General features: G+C 35.7%; 1 protein-coding gene across 7 annotated transcripts in view; it reads left to right on the forward strand.

Moving 5' to 3' along the window:
• Positions 1-20,462, forward strand: part of PTPRQ (protein tyrosine phosphatase receptor type Q) — a 138,235-nt gene that overhangs the window by 51,608 nt on the left and 66,165 nt on the right. For all 7 annotated transcript variants that reach the window (XM_080584383.1, XM_080584380.1, XM_080584384.1 and 4 more), the window contains 9 exons: positions 938-1,219; positions 2,879-3,061; positions 3,723-3,824; positions 6,202-6,322; positions 9,887-10,047; positions 11,629-11,774; positions 18,243-18,408; positions 18,881-19,171; positions 19,498-19,773. In XM_080584383.1, coding sequence (XP_080440509.1) covers positions 938-1,219; positions 2,879-3,061; positions 3,723-3,824; positions 6,202-6,322; positions 9,887-10,047; positions 11,629-11,774; positions 18,243-18,408; positions 18,881-19,171; positions 19,498-19,773 — 1,728 coding nt within the window. The remainder of the gene's footprint in view (positions 1-937; positions 1,220-2,878; positions 3,062-3,722; positions 3,825-6,201; positions 6,323-9,886; positions 10,048-11,628; positions 11,775-18,242; positions 18,409-18,880; positions 19,172-19,497; positions 19,774-20,462) is intronic.

The following is a 20,462-nucleotide window of genomic DNA, read 5'->3' on the forward strand; positions in this document are numbered from 1 at the left end:
CAAAACCTTTCAAGATAAATTCTGAAATGCCTGTGTACATGTATTTGTACACAAACTTAAAGTATAATCCTAAGTTCTTACTTGTTATTTTATAGTGAGGTTATTTCAGGGGTGAAGCGGTGAAGCCTTCAGAGGAATCAAGGTTGACATTCAGAGCTGATCTTATTCATAAGTGCAGCCCACTCACTCCTTCAACACTTCAATGTGTTATGAGCTCACTGGAGTCACATGAGTACATTGCCAGTAGATTTAGCCAACACACTGCCCTGGCTCTGGAATTGTTTTGTGCCTGACCTTCTCAGCAGTGTATGCAAGATTTACACTGGGGTCTTTGGGGTTATCAATTAACAACTGTATCAGTAAACTAAAGGGAATTCAGTTACACTGCATACAGTCCCTTTCCCTCGTTCAATTGTTGGTTGAGTGAAGTAAGATGAGTGGTTATTTAAGAAGAAAGCAGAAAGATAGCATTCAAAGTTAAAGAACTTGAATTAGAGGAAGCCAGTAAGAGGATCTGAAGAATCAGTCTGAATGAAAGCAATGGACAGAAGAGGTTGTATTTGTTTGTGTTTTTTGTTGGTTTTTTTTTTTGTCTTGTTTCTTTGGTTTTTAAGCTGCACTTTTGGATAAATTTGTAAGTGAATGAAAGGAAAAAAAATACAGAAAAGCTAAAGTGTCTGGGATGCAAAAAGATGTCTAGTTTTATTAGTGGAAAAAAACCAAACAAACAGATATTAACTCAGATAAAAAGTGGTAAAACGTTGAGAAGGAGAGTGAGTGAGTAAATCATTGCCTTTTTGCTACAGTTAGCTATGCATTTTGCTACAGTATCAGGATATCTCAGTGTGTTAGGATCCAATAGGTTTATAAGATCAGTCCTATATTTAATTAACTGAACTTCTCAGAGTTCTTTTTTACTTTGATTTCTGTATTGCAGAACCAGACTCCCCACCCCAAAATGTCGAGTTAGTAAATGTGACTGCAACACAGATAAACCTGAGATGGTTACCACCTGAACAACCCAATGGTCTCATAACTCACTATGAAGTTCTGTACAGTGATTCCAATGATTTATTTATTAAAAATGCCTCATCTACAAGTATATCACTTACTGAAATGAGGCCATATACTCTCTACAATATCACTGTAAGGGCATTCACCAGACTTGGCCATGGGAATCAGTCATCTTTCCCACTTCTGGTGAGAACTTCTGAAACTGGTGAGTATATGGCTTTTAAAAAAAATTTTGTACTTTTTTCAGTCAACAGCTTTATAGTGATGTTTGATACCCAAAATGTCTTCTGAGATGAGAAGAATGAAAATAAGGGAGGATCTGAAGGATGGAGCATTTTGAGTGAACTACAACCTGTTAATGGACTGATGTGTTCAAAGAGCTCTTGGGAGTTCTGTTACCATTCTGCCATGAACTTAGGCAGAGTTGTGGGCTTATTTCGCTGGGTCTCATGGTATTTATTCCACTTCTTGATGTTGCTTAAGCAGAAATGATTTACCCTACTGAATGCAGAGTTTTTTCAAATGTCCTTACATTGATAAGAATGTTTAGGGCATTCTAAAAATCTGTCCATGCCTTATGTGATCTTTGGAGCAAATTGTGTTGTCATTGTATGATGAGTTGCTGGAATCAGATATATTATTATATCAGACAAAATTTGGATAACAGAAAACACTTGTGTATTTCTGCGGGGGCAGAAATACACGTGTACACAAAAAACAATTGCCATGATACAGCAATTGCCAGCTGCTCCCTAATGGACAGAGATTCAAGACCCAACGGGGGTCCCTGGGCTTGCAGGGCAGGAGCTTTGCTAGCCAGGGCCTGTTCCACCAACCCTCAGTGCCGGGGGCAGCCAGGAGCAGCCGAGTCCAGGTTGCCAAATGAGTCCGTGGTGATGAGGCAGGTCTGAGGTCAAGTGAGGAAAGTGAGTCAGCGAGTCAGGGTCAGGATCAGTTTCAGTGACAGTAACTAAGTCAGACACAGCCCAGTGATAGCTGAGCAGGCCCTTGGTGGTGGGGCCAAGTGGAGGCCAGTCTGAGATGTCTGTCTGCAAGTTGGAGCTAGGTCAGTGGTGCTTCAGCAATGCAGCAGGAGCTGTAGCTCTACCAAGGACACAGCAAGAGAGCCCCAGTTGAAAGTACCTCCCAGAGGACAGTGGTCAGCCCTGTCTGTGGCCTCACTGCTGCATTGTCTGTGAGCGTGTCACCAGTGAGGAGGCAGCCCTCAGCTGCTCTATTGCTGAGCTGGCCCTGAGAGCCCCCACAGCCAAACCTCCAGGAGGTAAGTTGATCTCAGGGCCCTCACAACAATATGTTAGGGTCCCCCTTCCCCCCCCCCCCTTTTTTTTTTCCCTCCATGCAGGCATTTACACAGTTTGCATATTTCACCTTGGGAGAAGGAATACAAAGGCTATTCCTGATATGAAAAGTAAATTACGGCAGCACAACATGAAAAATCTTCTAATAATAGCTAGCTTAGAGGATTGCAGTGATAGTTATAGGATAGTAGAAGGAAAGTGTAGTGCCATGCTCTAGTAGCTTTTTTATCTGGTGTGTTAAGATGATTTTAATATTTTTTTTAAAGAATGACCTCTCCTTTGCCAGTGCAGTGCATGTCTGTCATCTTTTTGATCTTCCAATTTAGCCTCCTGAAATTTATTTTGTACAACAAACAGACAACCCCACCCCCCAAAGCCTGCCCCCCAAAAACAAACAAACAAACAAACAAAAAACACAGAAAACCATCACCAAGATAAAAGTCAAAATGTTTACAATGTGTTTCCTTGTAACCAGTTTAAGAAAACGTTTAAGAAATCAATGAAACTGGCTGTGATCTTTTACAAGTCTAAATTTCATCTTCTAGTTCCCGATTCTGCACCGGAAAGCATAACCTATAGGAACATCTCATCTGGGGAAATTGAATTATCATTTTTTCCACCATCCATTCCCAATGGAATCATACAGACGTACACAATCTATCTCAAGAGGACTGGTGGAACTGAGCAAAGAGTCATAAACACTACTCATCTGGTACTACGTATTACAGGCTAGTATATAATGATCTGGAACTTAAGGCAACTGTAACTTGTTCTGAGAAGGGTTCAACTGACTGACTGATGCATATCAATCAATTCCCTGGAAGGACAAAATCATTCTTGTCCTTACATAGCTATATGCTGCCTCTCCTGAGAGGCAGCCAGTTGTGTCCTGCGGTAATGTGGTGGAATGGTCTGTGCTTGATATAGAATCTAACATGCCTCTTATTGTGCTGTAGATGTTTAAAGAACTTCAGTAATATTTTTCATGTATCTATCATTGTAACAAAGTAAACACTGAAGTCACCTATGTATCTTTCTGATCTTTTTATTTATTCTGTCATTATAACTGCAGCATAATTCAGCAGCTAATACTGGCAGCTCAATACTTCAACTAGTATATCTTCGGAGTATCACTAAGCATAAACTTCAAAGCATTCCAGGAATATGAGATACAAAGTGGTCTAGAGGGCAAGATGTTTGAGGTGCGGCTGAAGTCCTTTTTTTTTTTTTTTTTCAGTCTCTAAAGGCACCAATCAGAGTAAATGATGGGCCTGTTCAGCACTTCAGAACTTCTACTTGTGGAATAGGATCTCAATTTTTTTTTCCATTAAAAGAAAAAAACTTTCCCTACTGAATGGTTGATTTTCTGAATTGTTCTTCTTTATTTAGATTTAAAGAAATATACAGAATATACAATAGAAGTGTCTGCTAGTACCACGATGGGGGAGGGCCTTCATAGTGCACCTCTGCATATACTGACTGATGAGGATGGTAAGTCAGAACAGAAGTTGTGATGTGTCATTGCTTGTAGTCTTAACCTAATCTTATGCTTCATATCAGATATGCATAGGTTTTATACACATTTTTGCAATAACATCTCTATATCTATCTACACATTCAACGATACACATCTGTGTTTGCATCTTTGTGTATTTGTATAGATACTATTTAATCTGTTAACCAATACAATCTATGTGAATCATAGGATTGCTATGCATGGGCATTTGGTCTTAACATCTTCTGCATTTGAAGGATCTTAATTTACTATTATTATTTTAATCAAATACTAGAATTGAATATTGTGTTTTGTTCTGCTGTTTTGTGAGACCTGGAGAAAGGGAAAACCACTAAAAACAGCTTAAATGGTCCAGGGACATTTCTGGTTCTTTTACTTGGAGATTTTTGGGTTCTTCTAAACAGAGGCACACGCACACATAGATGCAAAATTATTAATATTACGAAAGTACTCAAAGTCAATCTTCAGTAGTACTAGACTTTGAAATTTAGCAGGGGAGCGTTCTACAGGCTCACAGTAGAACATAGTCATTGCATTCCCTGCTAATTTGTACAACGGGCCGCAAATCAGCAGAGGGACCTTAAAATGGTATTTGCACTTTCAGTAGCCAATGTAGTTGTATGAAGTTATCACTGATCTCCTCTGGTACTGGTACTGGCTAGGGACTCCTGAAAAAAATTCAAAGCAAAACCTCAATTAAGTGCTGTGACTTGCGTTTGGAGAAGCTCGTCTATCTCTCTCCATTGCTTAGGGAGGAAGTTTCTGAAAACCTAGATTAAAGCTGCATTGACAAAAACATCCCACAAGGCATTCTCAGATTAAGTCTCTCTCCATCTTTTAGGAAGCATTGGCTTGCTCAAGATCCAATTTTTCATGATAATAGATCTTTGCAAATCTCCAAGGTGTTGATGAGCTTAAGTTCATGCTGTCAGTAATAAACTTTTGTTCAATAGTAATGTTGTTGGAGCACAGTGGGAACAGATAATTTGGATAAAACCATCTTTTACATAGTGTATTTTCATTTAGAGCAATATTGATTCTATTCTTCAGCAAAAAAATATCCCCTGAATAAGAACTGTACAATGAACTAGGCATGCCAAGAAGATACAACATTCGGTGTTTCATAGATCTTCTATTATATAGTCAGTGAGGATAGTGTAACAAGAAAAACACTAAATACATCTGTCACCATTTTTTTGTTACTAAATGCAGATGCTTACTGAATTCAGTGAAGCTTTGTTCATGAAAAATATTTTTTTCTTGAATGTACAGAGTTGTAAAACCTTTATGCCAACTTTTAAGACAGCAATAGAAGGAACAACAACTGAGAAACAAAAATGTTTATAATACACCAAGTACTTTTTTCACAGGAACACAGTGTTCCAAGTTTCGGACCAAATGTTTCATAGATTTGCTAATAGCTATGCTCATATTCTCAATTTCCATGCATGACTACAACTATGACCTGAATTTTTAGTACATGATGCTATTTGGATTAATTTGAGAAAAACAGAAGTCATTCTAATAGTACCACATAGTGATACATATATCCATGAATCAAGAAGAAGGTTTGCTTCTCAATAACATGCTAATACAAAGCAATATCACTTATACAGACATAGGTATGTTTTACTTCAGTAATATTTATATGAACTTCAGAGTAATTCAATTAAAATGAATTCAAACATGGTGTAACACTTTCCCTTACTTATGATGTTTCCCTGCACAGTTTTAACATGGTGTCATGTAAAGTTCATCTTAACATGAATTTTAATGGTCTCAGTCAATGCCTATCTTTATAGTTGCCCTTGTGACATGCTAAGTGTATGAATGTGGTCCTTATTTGATGGAGTGAATAGGTTTTACTGCTGCCTAGTATCCCACATTTTTATCATCTCTCGGTGCCATGCTTGTGCATTTTTCCACATTTTGGTGCTTCATATAATTATTTCCAGCACCTCTTTTTCCTCAGGGGAACTATTTTGCTGTATTTTACACGTGTTCATACCTATAAAGCTCTTGTTTTTATTAGAAGAAAAAACATTACAGCAACATACTTGGACAGTAGGTGAATCACTGTGACCTACCCATTGCTCTGTTTTCTCATGAAGTACTTTTTCCATTGAATCACAGAAACAGATGTTCTAACACCACCATGCAAAATCTTCTTTTATCATCTGTCAGAAAAAGGAAAAGAAGCTGTGCTATAACATTAGTTGATGGATACTGTACCAGTGTAGCACAAAGTTCACTTTCCATCACAAATAATTAAAATCCTATTTAAGGATGCTGCATATCCCATCGATCTTAGCTGTTTAACAAGATGTTGTGTCCTGTTCTCTCATTTCATAGCTCCTAGTTCTCCTCCAGAATCCCTCTCAGTAAAACAGTTGTCGGGTGTCACTGTGAAGTTGTCATGGAAACCTCCACTGGAGCCAAATGGAATTATCCTCTATTACACAGTTTACGTCTGGTAAGATTTTCTGGAAATAGTTCTGAGGATAAATATTAATCTGTAACCTAGCAGGAATGTTAGGTTTTTCTTACACAATGTGTTGATTACATGTTTTTGGAGAATACATATTCATCCAGCACTTAGAATACTAGCCCTTTGTGTATACAAATTCAGATATAATGTGGTAACTGAAAACTGGGGTACTAAATATTTTGCAAGTGGTTTCAATGTGTTTTTTTATACATATTTTTTTTCTGAGGGTTTTATTTTTGTAAATTAATTCAAATTTTAATTAGAGTGTGGTGACTTTCATTCTATACTGATTGGGCCTATTTTAAGGCAGGGCACTGGCTAATCCTAAAATGTAAAGGAGATCCGAAATTGACATGAAATAGATTTCTTTTGTAGAAAGTGTGTAAAAGCAATTTGAGATCTCTACTAGCTACCATCCATATGGCATAAGAGCTCAAGAGTTGCAGTTTTAGTCTTTGTATGCGCTATTAGTTATGCCTGATGTTGTATTTTGTATATGTTTATAGCAAACAAGTATTTCTTTAATATATAATTTTCACTTACTATGTTGGTTTTTTCTTCTACCTGTCCTTTCTTCTTCCCTGCATTTGTTTCCTGTTCTTGCTCCTGCGATCTTTTTTTTAATCTTTCAAAAGGAGTATGGGCATTTTAAAACTTGCAGCTTCTGTCCTGTTCTCTGCACAATGTTGTTCAGTCTGGTGATGTGCCATTTCTTCATAGATCTATGTATAACTTCTTCTGCAATTGAAAAGATTTTGTTGTTGATCACTTTTAATAACTGTATTAATGCTGTACCATTTTATTGCCAATATAAAAGCCCGGTAAGCAAATGCTAAAGAATTCCACCTTATGAAATGTGAACCAGGTGTGCAAATTCAGTCTTTATAAACGCTATATTATTGAGCTTACATTTATTATTGTAATATGACTTCACGGTTTTGGAGTAAGATTTGTCCTCAGTTCCTCAGTAGAAATTATAATTTCCAGTTAAGTTTGTGATCAAATGAACAGGTGTGTGCTCTTCTTTCCAGAAGAGTTTAATTTAGCTTGTCTTGTTACTTCTGCTTTGTTGACAAGGTCTGGTAGTCTTTAATGACAAAGAACAATAAATTTGATACTGTCTTCTATTTAGGAAGGAGTTGATTCATGATATAGATTACTGTTTTGGAGGACTTGAGGTTATAGAAATTTTCATCCTTATATCGCCTAAAAGCTTATTGCTTTTGTTATGACAAGTGAGTTAGTAAGAATTAGTTTTTAAAAACTGTTAATTGAACCATCTTTCTAAATATTTGAATTAAGCAACCACATAACTTTTTGCAGTAACCCTTGTCCTTTTTCAGTCCATATTCTCCTTGCTGTGTCTTATCTGTCCTTACTGTGCCATATCTAAAATTAGACAGGCATTAGGTATCATCCTGAGACAAGGACATTGGAGGAAAACTCCCTTTGCCTTCCAAGGGGTCACAGCTTCACTCTTTTTTTTTTTTTAATTTATGTATTTAACAGAATTGGCTATATAATTTCATCCAGTGTGTTGCAGGGTGATATATGACAAGGCAAACTGCCATGCCATAGCTTCTGCTTTTGGAGGGGCATTCTCTCTGTTACTGGGGAGATTGTTATTCCCAGAGCTTCTTGATAAAGCAGAAAGAAGAAAGCTAATGCAGGTGTTAAATAATTGTTCATTCTCTTAAATATATTGTGGCAATTACAGAAAATTTGGTAAGATTTCTGTAATGATTTGGGAACAAGAATCCACAACTAGAATGTAAAGAGTAACGTTCTCTTTGATATTGTCCTTCATGAATTTGTCACAGGACACGGTGATTTTGGGTACTAGAAAGTAGCAAAGGAACGTTCTGGGTACCTTGAGTCTATAAACTCCTGCTTGCGAGTCAGCAGTTCCATAGTACTAAGGCATATTAACAAAACTGCTCAACTTGCCAACAGCTATTGACTTTTTGCTGTACTTGTACAGCAACCCATACCACTGTTCTTTTAAAGAAAATATTTCAGGCTCAAAAATTGGCATTATCCCATTGAATTTTTTTTTCTGAGATAATTACTGGCTAGATCTACTTAGAGGTGCAATCTTTTAATGAAACTATAGTGCCTGTCTTTGTCTAGTACACAATTTCTTAGGACCTCCTTTGTCTGGGTTTTTGAAAAATCTCATTTAAAACTTAATATTATTGTTCCTCATTAAAATTCCTCAGGTTAGCGTATTCTGCTAGACCTCTTTCTCATTGTCTGTGAAGACTGAATTCACCTTGATCATTATATTCTTATTATTTTGATTGCAGTCTCAGTTGTTTTCTAAACAGAAAATCAACTTTTCCTGAAAAACTCCAAGCTCTAGTTCTTCTTTGTAACAATCTCCTAATTGTGGAGATGTTCTTTGGCAAAAAAGACATTATGAGAATGCAATTGCTCAGCGTGGAAGTGTTTGCAGCAGTAAGCTGTACGTTTTCTTCTTAAATTATAACCAGCTACATTTTTCTGTACTAAGAATATATTGGGCAAAGATCCAAGAAAATACGTCTTTGCTTTGTATAGAATTTATTAATTGTGACAGCAGCCTTTTGTTTTTCTTTATACAGTACTCAAAATATCAGAACTTTGAGAAAAATGTAATGTCAGTGACAGACTGTTTCCCTGAGAAGGATCAGCCTTCATTGTTTTGTTTTGTTTTGTTTTTTTTAATTGTAAAATTATCATCCCTCTATGAAATCTCATTAGAAGCACAGAGTATCCATTCATACAGAATTCTTTGCAGAATGGAACGTTAGCCAGCTTTTTTCTTTTTTTTTTTTTTTTCCCGTAAAATAATAAATTAATTTCTTGAGGAATAACAGACTTTTAAAATTCAAGTTAGTTATTTCTGTATCTTACTTTACTTTCTTATAATCATCTCATACCTATGCTAATACCAGCATTTTATTAATGTTACATCTTATAGTCATTCTAGGTTGGTTTTTGCCTGACTAGAGTTCCATTCTGATCCCTTGCTACATTCCACCAGAATTAACTCAGCACCAGCTAATTCCTGCTCCATATCATCTTCTATTATTCCATTTATAACTTCAGCCTTCTGACCAATTTCACAGAGTCACAGTAGGGCATGCTCCCTGCTATAATCTTTTTATATTTCGCTATTCCCGTCCAGGGAGACAGTTTAGTTATGCCCTTCTGTGTCCTTCCCAAGGGTACCATATAACCATTTGATAGCAGTTACAAGATGGACCTACTCCTCCTCAATATTCAATATAATAATCTCCTTTGCTGATGTAATTTACATACGTTTCTGTTGGTGGTTTTTTGTTGTTTTTTTTTTAATACATAAATAAATAAAGAGCCCTATTGTGATGCAAAAGTACAAAAGTGAGCTTTTCAATATATGAGATGGAACTTACCAGGGCCTTCTTTAAAGCCTAAAATATTTGTATTTACCACAATATAGCATTTTTTCAATTTAATATCATATTCCAGAGTTGTATGCATAGAGAAATGGCATGCATATATAATTAATAAAATATTTTTCTTTAGGAATAAAATATCAAAAAGGAGTGTTAATGTAACAGAAACATCACTGCAGTTCACAGATCTGGAAAATAACTCTGAGTATAGTGCATATGTTACAGCAAGTACAAGATTTGGAGATGGCAACATAAAAAGTGATACTATAATATTCAGAACTTCTGAAGGAGGTAAGCTTATATATAGTAGGAATCTTTGATTTCATGCAGCCTTGAATTTCTGTTACGCTCATATAAGTTAATACTGCTACTGAAGGAAAACAGCATTTGACTGGTGAAGAAGAGACATTCTACTTGTATGTGTGTGTGTGGATTTGTGTCTCTGTGTGTACACTGTATCTATGGTTCTATAAAATTATGATTGGAATTTCTGTTGTTCTACTGAGCAGAATGTTGTGTTTCCCTTCAAGACAGGTAAAACTAAAATAATTTAGTTTTTAATTTTGAAATAAACCTAATTAATATTATAATATACGTAATAGCTCTTTGCTCTATCTTGCTCTGTCATAATTTCTGAGAGGGAAAATACTCTTTAGAGTCTCTCTCACAATCCTGAAATGGATTTAATTTGAAAGTTAAATCTGTAAGTGTGCAATGATTTAATTGTTTGTTCTCTTTTAATGATTTTCAAAGTTCTAGTTAGCATCTATAAATGATCATACTGCATACTGTGCTTTGAAAGGTTTTCAGTTTCATTAATATTTCTGGTTTTCCCACTAATTATATTGCTGCAATATGTTCCAAAATGGATTGTATGCAGACATATTTCAGAATCATCATGCGCAGATAAACTCAACAATCAGTAGCAGGATTAGTGTCTATCCAAACCATCTCTCAAAAGACTGAAACACCAAATTGTAGGTATTCCCAATCTTTGCTACTAAAGCTGTTATGAAAGCATGAACTGACTTTTTAAGGCAGGATTTTTAGGCATTGATCTTAGAGTTCTCCCTCCAATATTTTAGTATATTATACAAACTAGAACAACACTAAACAAGAGCCTTAATATCACCTACAGTGTTCAGTACTCTACTGCACTTGTATAGAGCACTTTCTTGAATGGCCAGAATGTAGACTTAAGTTCTCTTGAACTGACATAAGGAAATTAAGGAGTTTGAGTTTCCTGCATCCCTGTGCTACTGAGAAGGACCATATGCTTTACAGGATAGGAGGACAGATTAATTGAAGAATACTTACACAGTCCTTCCTGTATATTCAGTAGGCTGGGGAAAGAGATTAAAAAGCAGAGAAAATCATACTGTCCAAGCTTAAGTATCTGGTTAACATATAAGAGTTGGAAGCCTGAACTCTGTTTATAAGCATCAAAGACAGAAACAGGCTTTTGATTTACGTTTTCTGAAGTAAGTGCTTTTTTTTTTTTTAATATATAAACTATATTTGGACCATTTGGAGTATAGTCAAATTCCATGTTTGCAAATTGTGAAAATTCTGTCACCTATTTGTGTACATACACAAGGTAGACTATGTACGCAAAACAGTAAGTAAAGGACAAATTGTATAAGAAAATAGTTCTTGTGTGGCAAAATAAAAATGTGTCTGGAAAAAAAAAAAAAAGGTTTAAAACATTTGTTTACAGTTACTGTTTTATCATTTTCGGAAGCAATTTTTATACCACATTCAGAATGCATTTAATTTGACATAGGCTGTTGTGAAATCAATAGTGGCTATTTCTTGGGCACAATAATGTACAAAGCCTTCTGTGAGGCATGCTAAAACTTAACATTTTTCCAGCACCAGGTGATCCTCCGAAAAATGTTGTATACAGAAACCTTACTTCTACATCAGTAATGCTGTTCTGGTCTCCTCCTCAAAAGCCTAATGGAAATATACTGTACTACTCAGTTTATTTCAAAAATAATTCAGGGATATTCATACAGGTAAGTTTCTTTTCATATTCTTCATTTGTATGATTCAATAAGGTGTTCTAATAGTTAATTCATTAAAGATTCATTGCACATCCTTGAGACTGTTATTCTAATCTATCAAGTTGAATTAATTTCTGCAACAGCTCTGTTTGAACATTTTAATGCATGCTTGTATAGTACTGAAAATAAGGTAATACAGTCAAATTAAAGAATAGATTCTCTCATAGTTTTGTTACTCTCAAAAGGACATGTGTTTAGCATCTTGAAACAAAACTATTGAGAATCCTAAGTTAAAGCATAAAAGACAAATAATATGTTATTATTTTTTGGTGATCTGGACATTTCCATTTTTTTTTTTGATACTTTCATCCTTAATTATGGATCACATGTATTAATTTACGTATAGTTTTTCTGCTCTCCTTTCTAAGAATGTATTTTGATACAGAAGTGTAATAAGTAAGCTTCTTTTACAGGTTTTGTTTACAAGCTTTACACATGGGAAAGAAAAGCAAGAATTTTAATGTAATGAAGAAACTAATGCATGAAAAATTACTTGTACTGTATAGATAAGATAATAAGATAATTATAGATAAGTCTAGTGTAAGGTGTGAATACGTTTGAGTATAACTAGAAGAAATACTCACAGATTTTACAAATACCTGTGGTTGAATCATTGCTGACATGGTTCTGTGTATACATATCTGTGACTTCTCTGAAGCTGTGTGGTTGCTAGGCTCTGTATGCATATTTTGGGATGAAAGCAGGACCATGCTATGTATTCACATGCTGATGAGATTAAAATTAGGGCTGCTTTTCAGAGTGTTAGCCTCTGCTTGCACATAGTACTGTACCAACAGCATTTTTCTTAGCCTAACAAATTCCTGGAGAAACCTTTACACCAGTGCATTGCCTGAAAAAGCACATCCTATGAAAAGTGACTACATTTGTCTAATACTTGGACAACTAAAGGGATATTAGAGGAGGACTACATACTTGGCCTAATTCCTGCCTTTGGGAAGGTGGAACTCTGAGGTGAAAGAGTAAGGTGAAACTAATACAACGAGAGCTATAATCCCTCTGGACTTGCCCAGGACTCTGGAAATGAAGGCTCAAGATAGGGAAGATGGAACACAGTAGCATTGGCCCAACAAGGTGAGGGTCCAGTTTCATTGTCACATAATGTAGTTGTGCAAGTGAAGGATGGTGGCATGGGTAGTAGTTACTGCTGCTTTGCCATATAATGTGGTTGACAGCAGAAGAACACTGATAGTAGCTCCACTTACAGATGTGGAACCCATCATCTTCACCCATTCAGATTTGATTTTTAACTCATCCCACTGTAGAAAGCTACCAGAAGATAAATTTCACCTGCTATTGCATCTGTCTCTTACTGGCCTTGGGAGAACACCATTAATCTCTCAAATCATGATCCACTCCTAATCTGTCTGCTCCCCTTAACTCTCTCTACCCTTCACATACATCTGTGTTCACTGTTTGGCATGGCAACCACCAAACCTACAGTATGCTCCTATCCTGTTCCTTGTCATTCCTGTGTATGCAAGACATTTCAAACAGGAGTTAAAAAACAACTCTCCCCAACTTCTTTCTGACAGATATTTTATATTTACACATTTTACAACAGAGAAATGCCTGTGTGAAAGCCAGCCTGATTTTTGTATATAAACATCTGTAATATGTACATACAGGTGTATATATATGCACATATGCACACAGGGCTTAGAACTGTCTGTAACTTAGAAGCATATTTATATGATTTCAGGGTGTGTTGGTAAGTTTTGTATTGCACACATCTGAAAAGGCATAATACTTGTTTGGATACTCCTGCATCTAGGTCACCATTACTCATATATATCCAAACTGTATTTTCAGTTTTAGGAATGATAATAGAGGAATAGAAAACATAGACGATCTTTTCACACTTCTATGAACCCTCCATTCTCAGACACTTTGCTGTAGGCAGCCATTCCCTGCTAGTTTCTCATCTACTTCTTTGTCAGGACATAATAGCAGAGGTCCAAGCCTTAAAGTCTATCTTACAGATGCCTGAAAAACTGTCCCAGCTGGAGAACCTCAAGCAAATTAACATATTTTAATGTTTTCATAATCTGAAATAGATATAAACATCATACTAAAACTATTACTATTCTGTTGTCTCAGGTTCTCATGTCTCCACACATTCTCAGACTTATCAGATATATTAATGAACAGAAAGCTGTTATTATAAACAACATTGCTAAGATCAGGGAATTGGTAGCTGCAGAGTAAAGTACTTTGTTCAGGGGAAAAAAAATAAAAGGCATGAGATAAAGGGTGCAGTTTACTCCTTGACATGATGCAGAAACTTAGAGGAAAAAGAGTTGCCTTTTTTTTTTCTTCTTCATAGAGCAGAAAAATAATGTATAGTTTCTTTGCTTTACAGGTCTGCATGAAAAATCACACTGTGACTGTCCATTCAGAAGGCCTGCGATGCTCAGACCTGGGATTCAGAACAGCAGAAGGAAAAATTTAGTGATGGAGATTAGATTTGAGGATTTTGATAGATGAGTGGGCTGTTTCTGTGGGATGCTGACAGGCTGTAAAAGAAGAAAGTGTCAGAGAGGGATGACTGGTAGCCAAATACATTGTTCGTTATCAAATAAAGACAAAGATTCCCAGAAATACAGTGAGACAAAATGGTAGTCTGCAGTGATAACTTGAATGCCTTCCAGGCAGAGCTGCTAGCAGGTAGCAGAACAAACCAATGCTTGCACTAGTTTCAAGTTCAGCTGTATTTTTCAGATTCTGTCATAGATCTAGGGAAAATACTACTTTTCGGTTTATGGTCATGACTCTGCACCAGTGCAGTAAAGAGATGATGCACATTCTGACCAAGAGCACTTCCTACACAGACTATATGGCACTATAGCTCTTGTTCTTGTCACTTCTATGTCATGCTGCTGGATTCGTGCAGTTCAAGCTTTTCCTATTTGCAGTAGCAGCTTTGCAAGTTTTGCTTAGTGGTTCCTTGCATGATACTTGAAGCAGATACTACCCTTATTCTAAATCTTACCATGGAAAAAAAAAGTCAAAGAATTTATGGAAATAATTGCCTTATTGCTAAATATTGATCTATAAACAATGTTAATGACTTGAATAAACTCTTTTATTCGATCTCTCTATATCTGTGTTTTGATTAGAAAGAAAGTGGGAAAGGTGCTAATTACTAATATAAATTTATGCTTGGAGAAACCTCTCCAGCATAGGAGTTTCAGAACAGATTAAAACTGTCCTGCTCTGCCAAAATAGGCAGGGAAACCAGGAACTTAAGAAGAGAAGGAAAGCCTGCTGCTCTTCTAGAGACTGAGTATTAGACCCCAAATCATCCAGCCCCCATACCACCATGTTTTTGTTGAAGCCAAGCTAAGCGAACGTGACTGGACACAGTTCAGAGTGAAATTTGGCTTGGTCTACCTTGGAATGAAGACAAGGGTTGCAAGGAATGCAGTGTATTAACTTAACAAGCAAAAATTTTATCTCACCAATATGATCAATATAAGAGAAAAAGTGAGACTCCCTAAAGTACACTGGAGATTTTTGAAAAGATGGCCTTAGAACAGTATAGACTACAAAAAGCAAGTATCTTTACTTAGATCAGTACTGGAACAGTGTACATTACATTGACGGATGGCTTGGATTAGCCTTCATGGTGTCAGTGCTCTCCTAATTACCAGAGTCAAGTATGTGATATTCTTACTCAAAATAGCACTAAAGTACAGTGAACTTAAAGAAAGAAGCAATGGGGGAAAATGGTTAACAGTGAAGAAGAGCAACACTATATTTATTGTCTGTATACAACTAATTATGGCTTTGTGCCACTGGAAATTTCTGCTGATTCCTAGAGTGAAGAAGATACTACTTTCTTCTGACACTTTCATGGCCTGTATTGCTTACACTTAGCTGCTTTTAATAATCTGATACTTTGCTATGTCAAAACTTCTTTCATGTATGGATGAAGAAAGGGATAGAAGGAAGAATTTCTTCAGCTGTAGCCAAAGATCCTAAGCTGTTTGCTTTCATCTGCAGCCACAGTTAATTCTAAAACTTCCTATAGTGTTCTGTCCCCAGGGTACAATTAGTACTAGTTTCATCTTTTCTCAGTTTGTACCCACACAGCTCTTCCTGTTCACCCTTACTCTTCATTATGTGTTCATTCTTTGCTAATATTTTGTCATATCGGAAGTTTGAGGTAGTCCTCTGTTATCAGTCCTTGGGCTCCTCATTGTAAGGAGACTTTCTCTTAAAGTTTTTGTTGAACCACCAAAACTTCTGTTGTTACAGCCTTCACGTTGGTTCACTGAGTGTGTAACTGTCAAGCAGCTGACTAAATTGTAAAGGTATGCCTTTTAAACTAAGGCTTGGGTTTTCAGCTGTTCATACCAGTAAACTCTCTATAAATCTAGACTCAAAACTTTGTCTTGTATCTTTGACATTTTTACCTTGAAAACTCAGGGAAATACTTTAAGTCCTTGTTAGATCTTAGTAGATGCTATTACTGTTAATCAGTAATTATTACTCATAATATATAGTAATAATAACAGGAGAGTAGTAGAATGATGCATTTGGTTCAGAAGTCATTTTATGTTACGTGTTTGAGCATCAGATGATTTAATTAAATTGCTCAGAATTCAGTCCTTGCTTTCCAGTATCTTTCCCTACCAAGTGTAAAGCAAAGCTTTTCCCAATATTTTTCAGTTAGTTACATGAAGATAGTGTTAACTTCCATCTATATTTAGACAAAAGTCTAAGTTAAGGTGGAATTTCTTTATATTTTGTCTGATGTTGACCTAACCAGATCTTTCAGACAAGCCTGTGAGTGTGTTTTAAGTCTGTGGTTCTGGGATTCTGTTTCTGTGCTCTGTTAGTAGGAGTGGATATGGAAATGTATACCATCAATTTGAGCAGCTTCTGTTCTGCATTCAAAAAACAACAACAACAACAAAAACTAAAAACAAAGGGCTTATTTACTTATTTAATTTATTATTTAATTTATTTACTTACTTATTTTATGTGAGCACTAGTAGCCATAGCCAAAAATAGGTCTGCAGATATAGGTGTGAAAATGTCGTGGAAATCAGTGTTGCCTTTTTTTTTTTTTTTTTCCTGCAGAAATAATTTTGCCTGTATGAAAAATCAAAGAAATTGGTCATGCCATGTTACATATAGAAATCAGTACATTTCGGTGACAGACATGAAGATTATATACCAAACTATCAATTTTCAAGATGTTGACTCAACTGTTTAGTAGAGTGTATCACACTGATTTCTTCAGTAGGAAATTTCCTCAAGAGAAATAACAACCTATTTTTTAGTATATGGGTTTAATATGCCTGTGTTTATATACAGTATTTCTCAATTTAAATATGCAAACATTACAGTCATCTTGGCTGCCGATGCCACGTGCTCAATGGAGCAATGTGGCTGCTGGAGAGGAATGAAGCTGATAATTCAAAGCCGGAGCAAAAGTTTGACTTCCATACAGGTGCTGAGTTTCCTTATGGGGCCTGTGACCTCTCAATAGTTTTCAAATCATGAACCAAACTGCTGTGGGCCTTCTAAGTCACGTTCCTTTAAAACAGTGAGATTATACAGATTTGGTTATGTGGTATAGCTTTGGTATAACCTGAGTTAATTTTTTTCTTTTCAGTTTCCCAAATTGTTCATTCCAAACAAGAACAGGCTCCTCATCAGGTCTGACCTGAAGCAGTAAACTATTGCAGCAGTCACAGTTCTAGTGAAAATTTTTATATAGTTTGAAAGAAAGGAGGATGTGGTCCTCATGTGGTTGTCTTTTGTTAGCAAGTAACTGCACAAGGAAAAAAATTCCATTGGTCCCTTCAGTTCAACACAACCCACTGGTGATATTTGTTTGTATTAGAATCGATGACGTGTTTTTAATGAAAACCAGAGGAATGGTTTATCAAGTGTTGCTGTGAGATCTCTGGCTCTGGAAACTTTTAATTCAAAGTTAGACAATTAGACAATTATAAGATCTACTCTCCTAAAAAAGGAGCAAAGTGAGAGAAGTGCTTTGATTCGCTTTATGCAGATCAAACAAGACAATCAAGTGTGCTCATTAGCAGATTTTTTGTTGTTTTCCTGTTGCTATATGGATAAACCCATTGCAATATTACATATTTAATGTGATTTAAAAAGAGGTCGATTGTCATTCAACAGCTACAAATGACAGGATGAGCCAATTAGGTAGTGTGTACAAGGAGTAATAGCATACAATAAATAACTTGATTATTTCAGAAAAATCAGGACCTATTAGTAGTCAAAGTATATATTTATGTCTCTTGAGTGATCTGGTGAATCATCTGTCTTGGTGGTGGTGATAGCTGAATGAGAAGTCAATGAATAAGTAATATTTATGTTCAATGACAATATATTTATTTATTTTTTATTTTTTTTTTCCTTCAGAATTTCACAAGTTCTGGTAACTACAGCGATGTCAATATGTCCCATTCCGCAGTTCTGGATGACTTGGCCAAATACAGCCATTATACTCTCTGGGTAACTGCAAGCACAGCTTTTGGGGATGGAAACAAAACCAGTGAAATAATAGATGTGTATACAGATCAGGATAGTAAGTGAATAACTTTTTTAAATGTTACAATGTATATCAATGTTTCTATTTATTAAATATTCTCTAATTTTAAAATGATTTTACTGTTAAGATGGCAAAGCTAAAAAAAAATCCAGTAAATGTTGTTTTTCATTTTCCTTTGCATGAAAGACATTTTGATTTGATTCTGCTTTGTAATACAGAGAATATAGTTCTCAAGCTTCTACTTTGGATGCAAGCAATAAGAATATTGTATTAAACCATCATTAAGGCTCTTTCAAAAGTCAAATGTAATGTAGATGGTTATTCGTATATACTATCAAAATATTTCGGTTTTGGTATTAAAAAAAATCATTTTAAAAAAAATTGTACAAAATATTTAGTTTTACAGATAAGATTTATAAAACAATCATACTTCGGGCATGCATATCTGTTTTGGTTTTGGATTCTTTAGTATTGTAATCCATGCATTTGTTTTGTTTATCTCTCATAGTCCCAGATGGTTCTGTTGAAAAGCTGGTCTATCAAAATATTTCCTCATCTTCTGTAAATGTAAGCTGGCTTCCACCATCCCAGCCAAATGGTTTAGTCTTCTTTCATGTTTCTCTAAGTTTATTGCAACTGGGAACCAATAAGATATTGACTTTCCTTACTTACAACACAAGCATCATTTTTGACAATCTGGAGAAATACACTGATTACATTCTGAAAATCACACCAGCCACTGATAAAGGATCTTCTGAACTGCATGCTCTAAGTCTGCATATAAGAACTGATGAAGATGGTAAGTTTAAGAATAGTTTTTATTCATTCATAAGGAAATGTAGAAAAAGTAAAATGTTTCTCTTTTAGAAAGAAAAAAAATAGTTTATCTTTCTCATTTTACTTAAAACTTTGTGTGTGTGAGAGAGGGAGTGTGTGTGTGAGAGATACAATAACACAAACAACTGCTACACATTTCTGTGTTGAGACCGTGAAATAGAATTTTCTGCTCAGAGCACAATTTCAACTAAGACTAAACTAGCTAATATAAGTAAAACACATTTTTCATTATAACTCATATTTTTCTGAGGTTATCCTTGTTTTTCTCTTTCTTATTTATTTGTGTAGTCCCAGAATCAGCACCTATAATCAAAAAATTTTCAAATCTCTCAACTACCTCAGTTATGCTTTCATGGGACCCTCCTGTTAAGCCAAGTGGTGTTATAATAAGTTATGATTTAAATTTGTTTGGGCCAGAAAGGAATATCTCATTCTCTACCACCAATAATTTCATCATTTTGGAAGACCTTGTACCATTCACATTATACAGTATTTACACAGCTGCAAGAACTATAAAAGGATCCGGTCCATCTTCCATGCTTCTGTTCTACACAGATGAGTCAGGTGAGCAAACGCAATTGTAACCAACTTTGAAATTTTGTCCCTATGATATGGCATCTGATTTAAATCTGAACATCACACGTTGAAAGAGTCAAGGTTAAAGATTCATTTTCTATTGGTCTTGTGTGAAGAGCTCTCAGAAGAAAGAAACACTACAAGAGAAGTCTTTTCTGAGTTATCCTCCTCCAATCACAGTGTGCCAGAGGTGGTCATGTTCTGCAAAGGATTACAAAGCTCCAAGAAAGAATGTTTTTTCCTTTGGAATTCATCAGTTGGCGAAGTGTCAGGGATTTTGAAGCAAACAACAATACCTTCCTCTTCTTCTCTCCTATGTACATAATTAAAAAAATACAAAACATGAAAACATTTCTGACATTCTTTCAGGTCACCCTTACATGGACCTCCTCCCACCTGTGTGGTAAATGATGTTCTCTTGTAGATATATATTGAGTTGTGCTCACTATAAGCTTTAGGAAGTGAAATATATTTAATTCCAAGATATGTGTACTATGACTTTTTAAGTGTCTTAGCTCTGACAGTGGGCCTGTTTAAGTGACAAATAGCTTTCGTAGGTATCTGAGAAGATCCCTCGCTGATTAAACATATTCCTGGTTAATGGAATTTGTTTCTTTTCAAAAAGAAAGAAACAAACAAAAAGATAGAAATGAAGTGCTGTTTTGTTGAGTTCAGAT

Source organism: Anser brachyrhynchus (genome assembly GCF_964034855.1).
Source record: "Anser brachyrhynchus genome assembly, chromosome: 1".
NCBI classification, from domain to species: Eukaryota; Metazoa; Chordata; class Aves; order Anseriformes; family Anatidae; genus Anser; species Anser brachyrhynchus.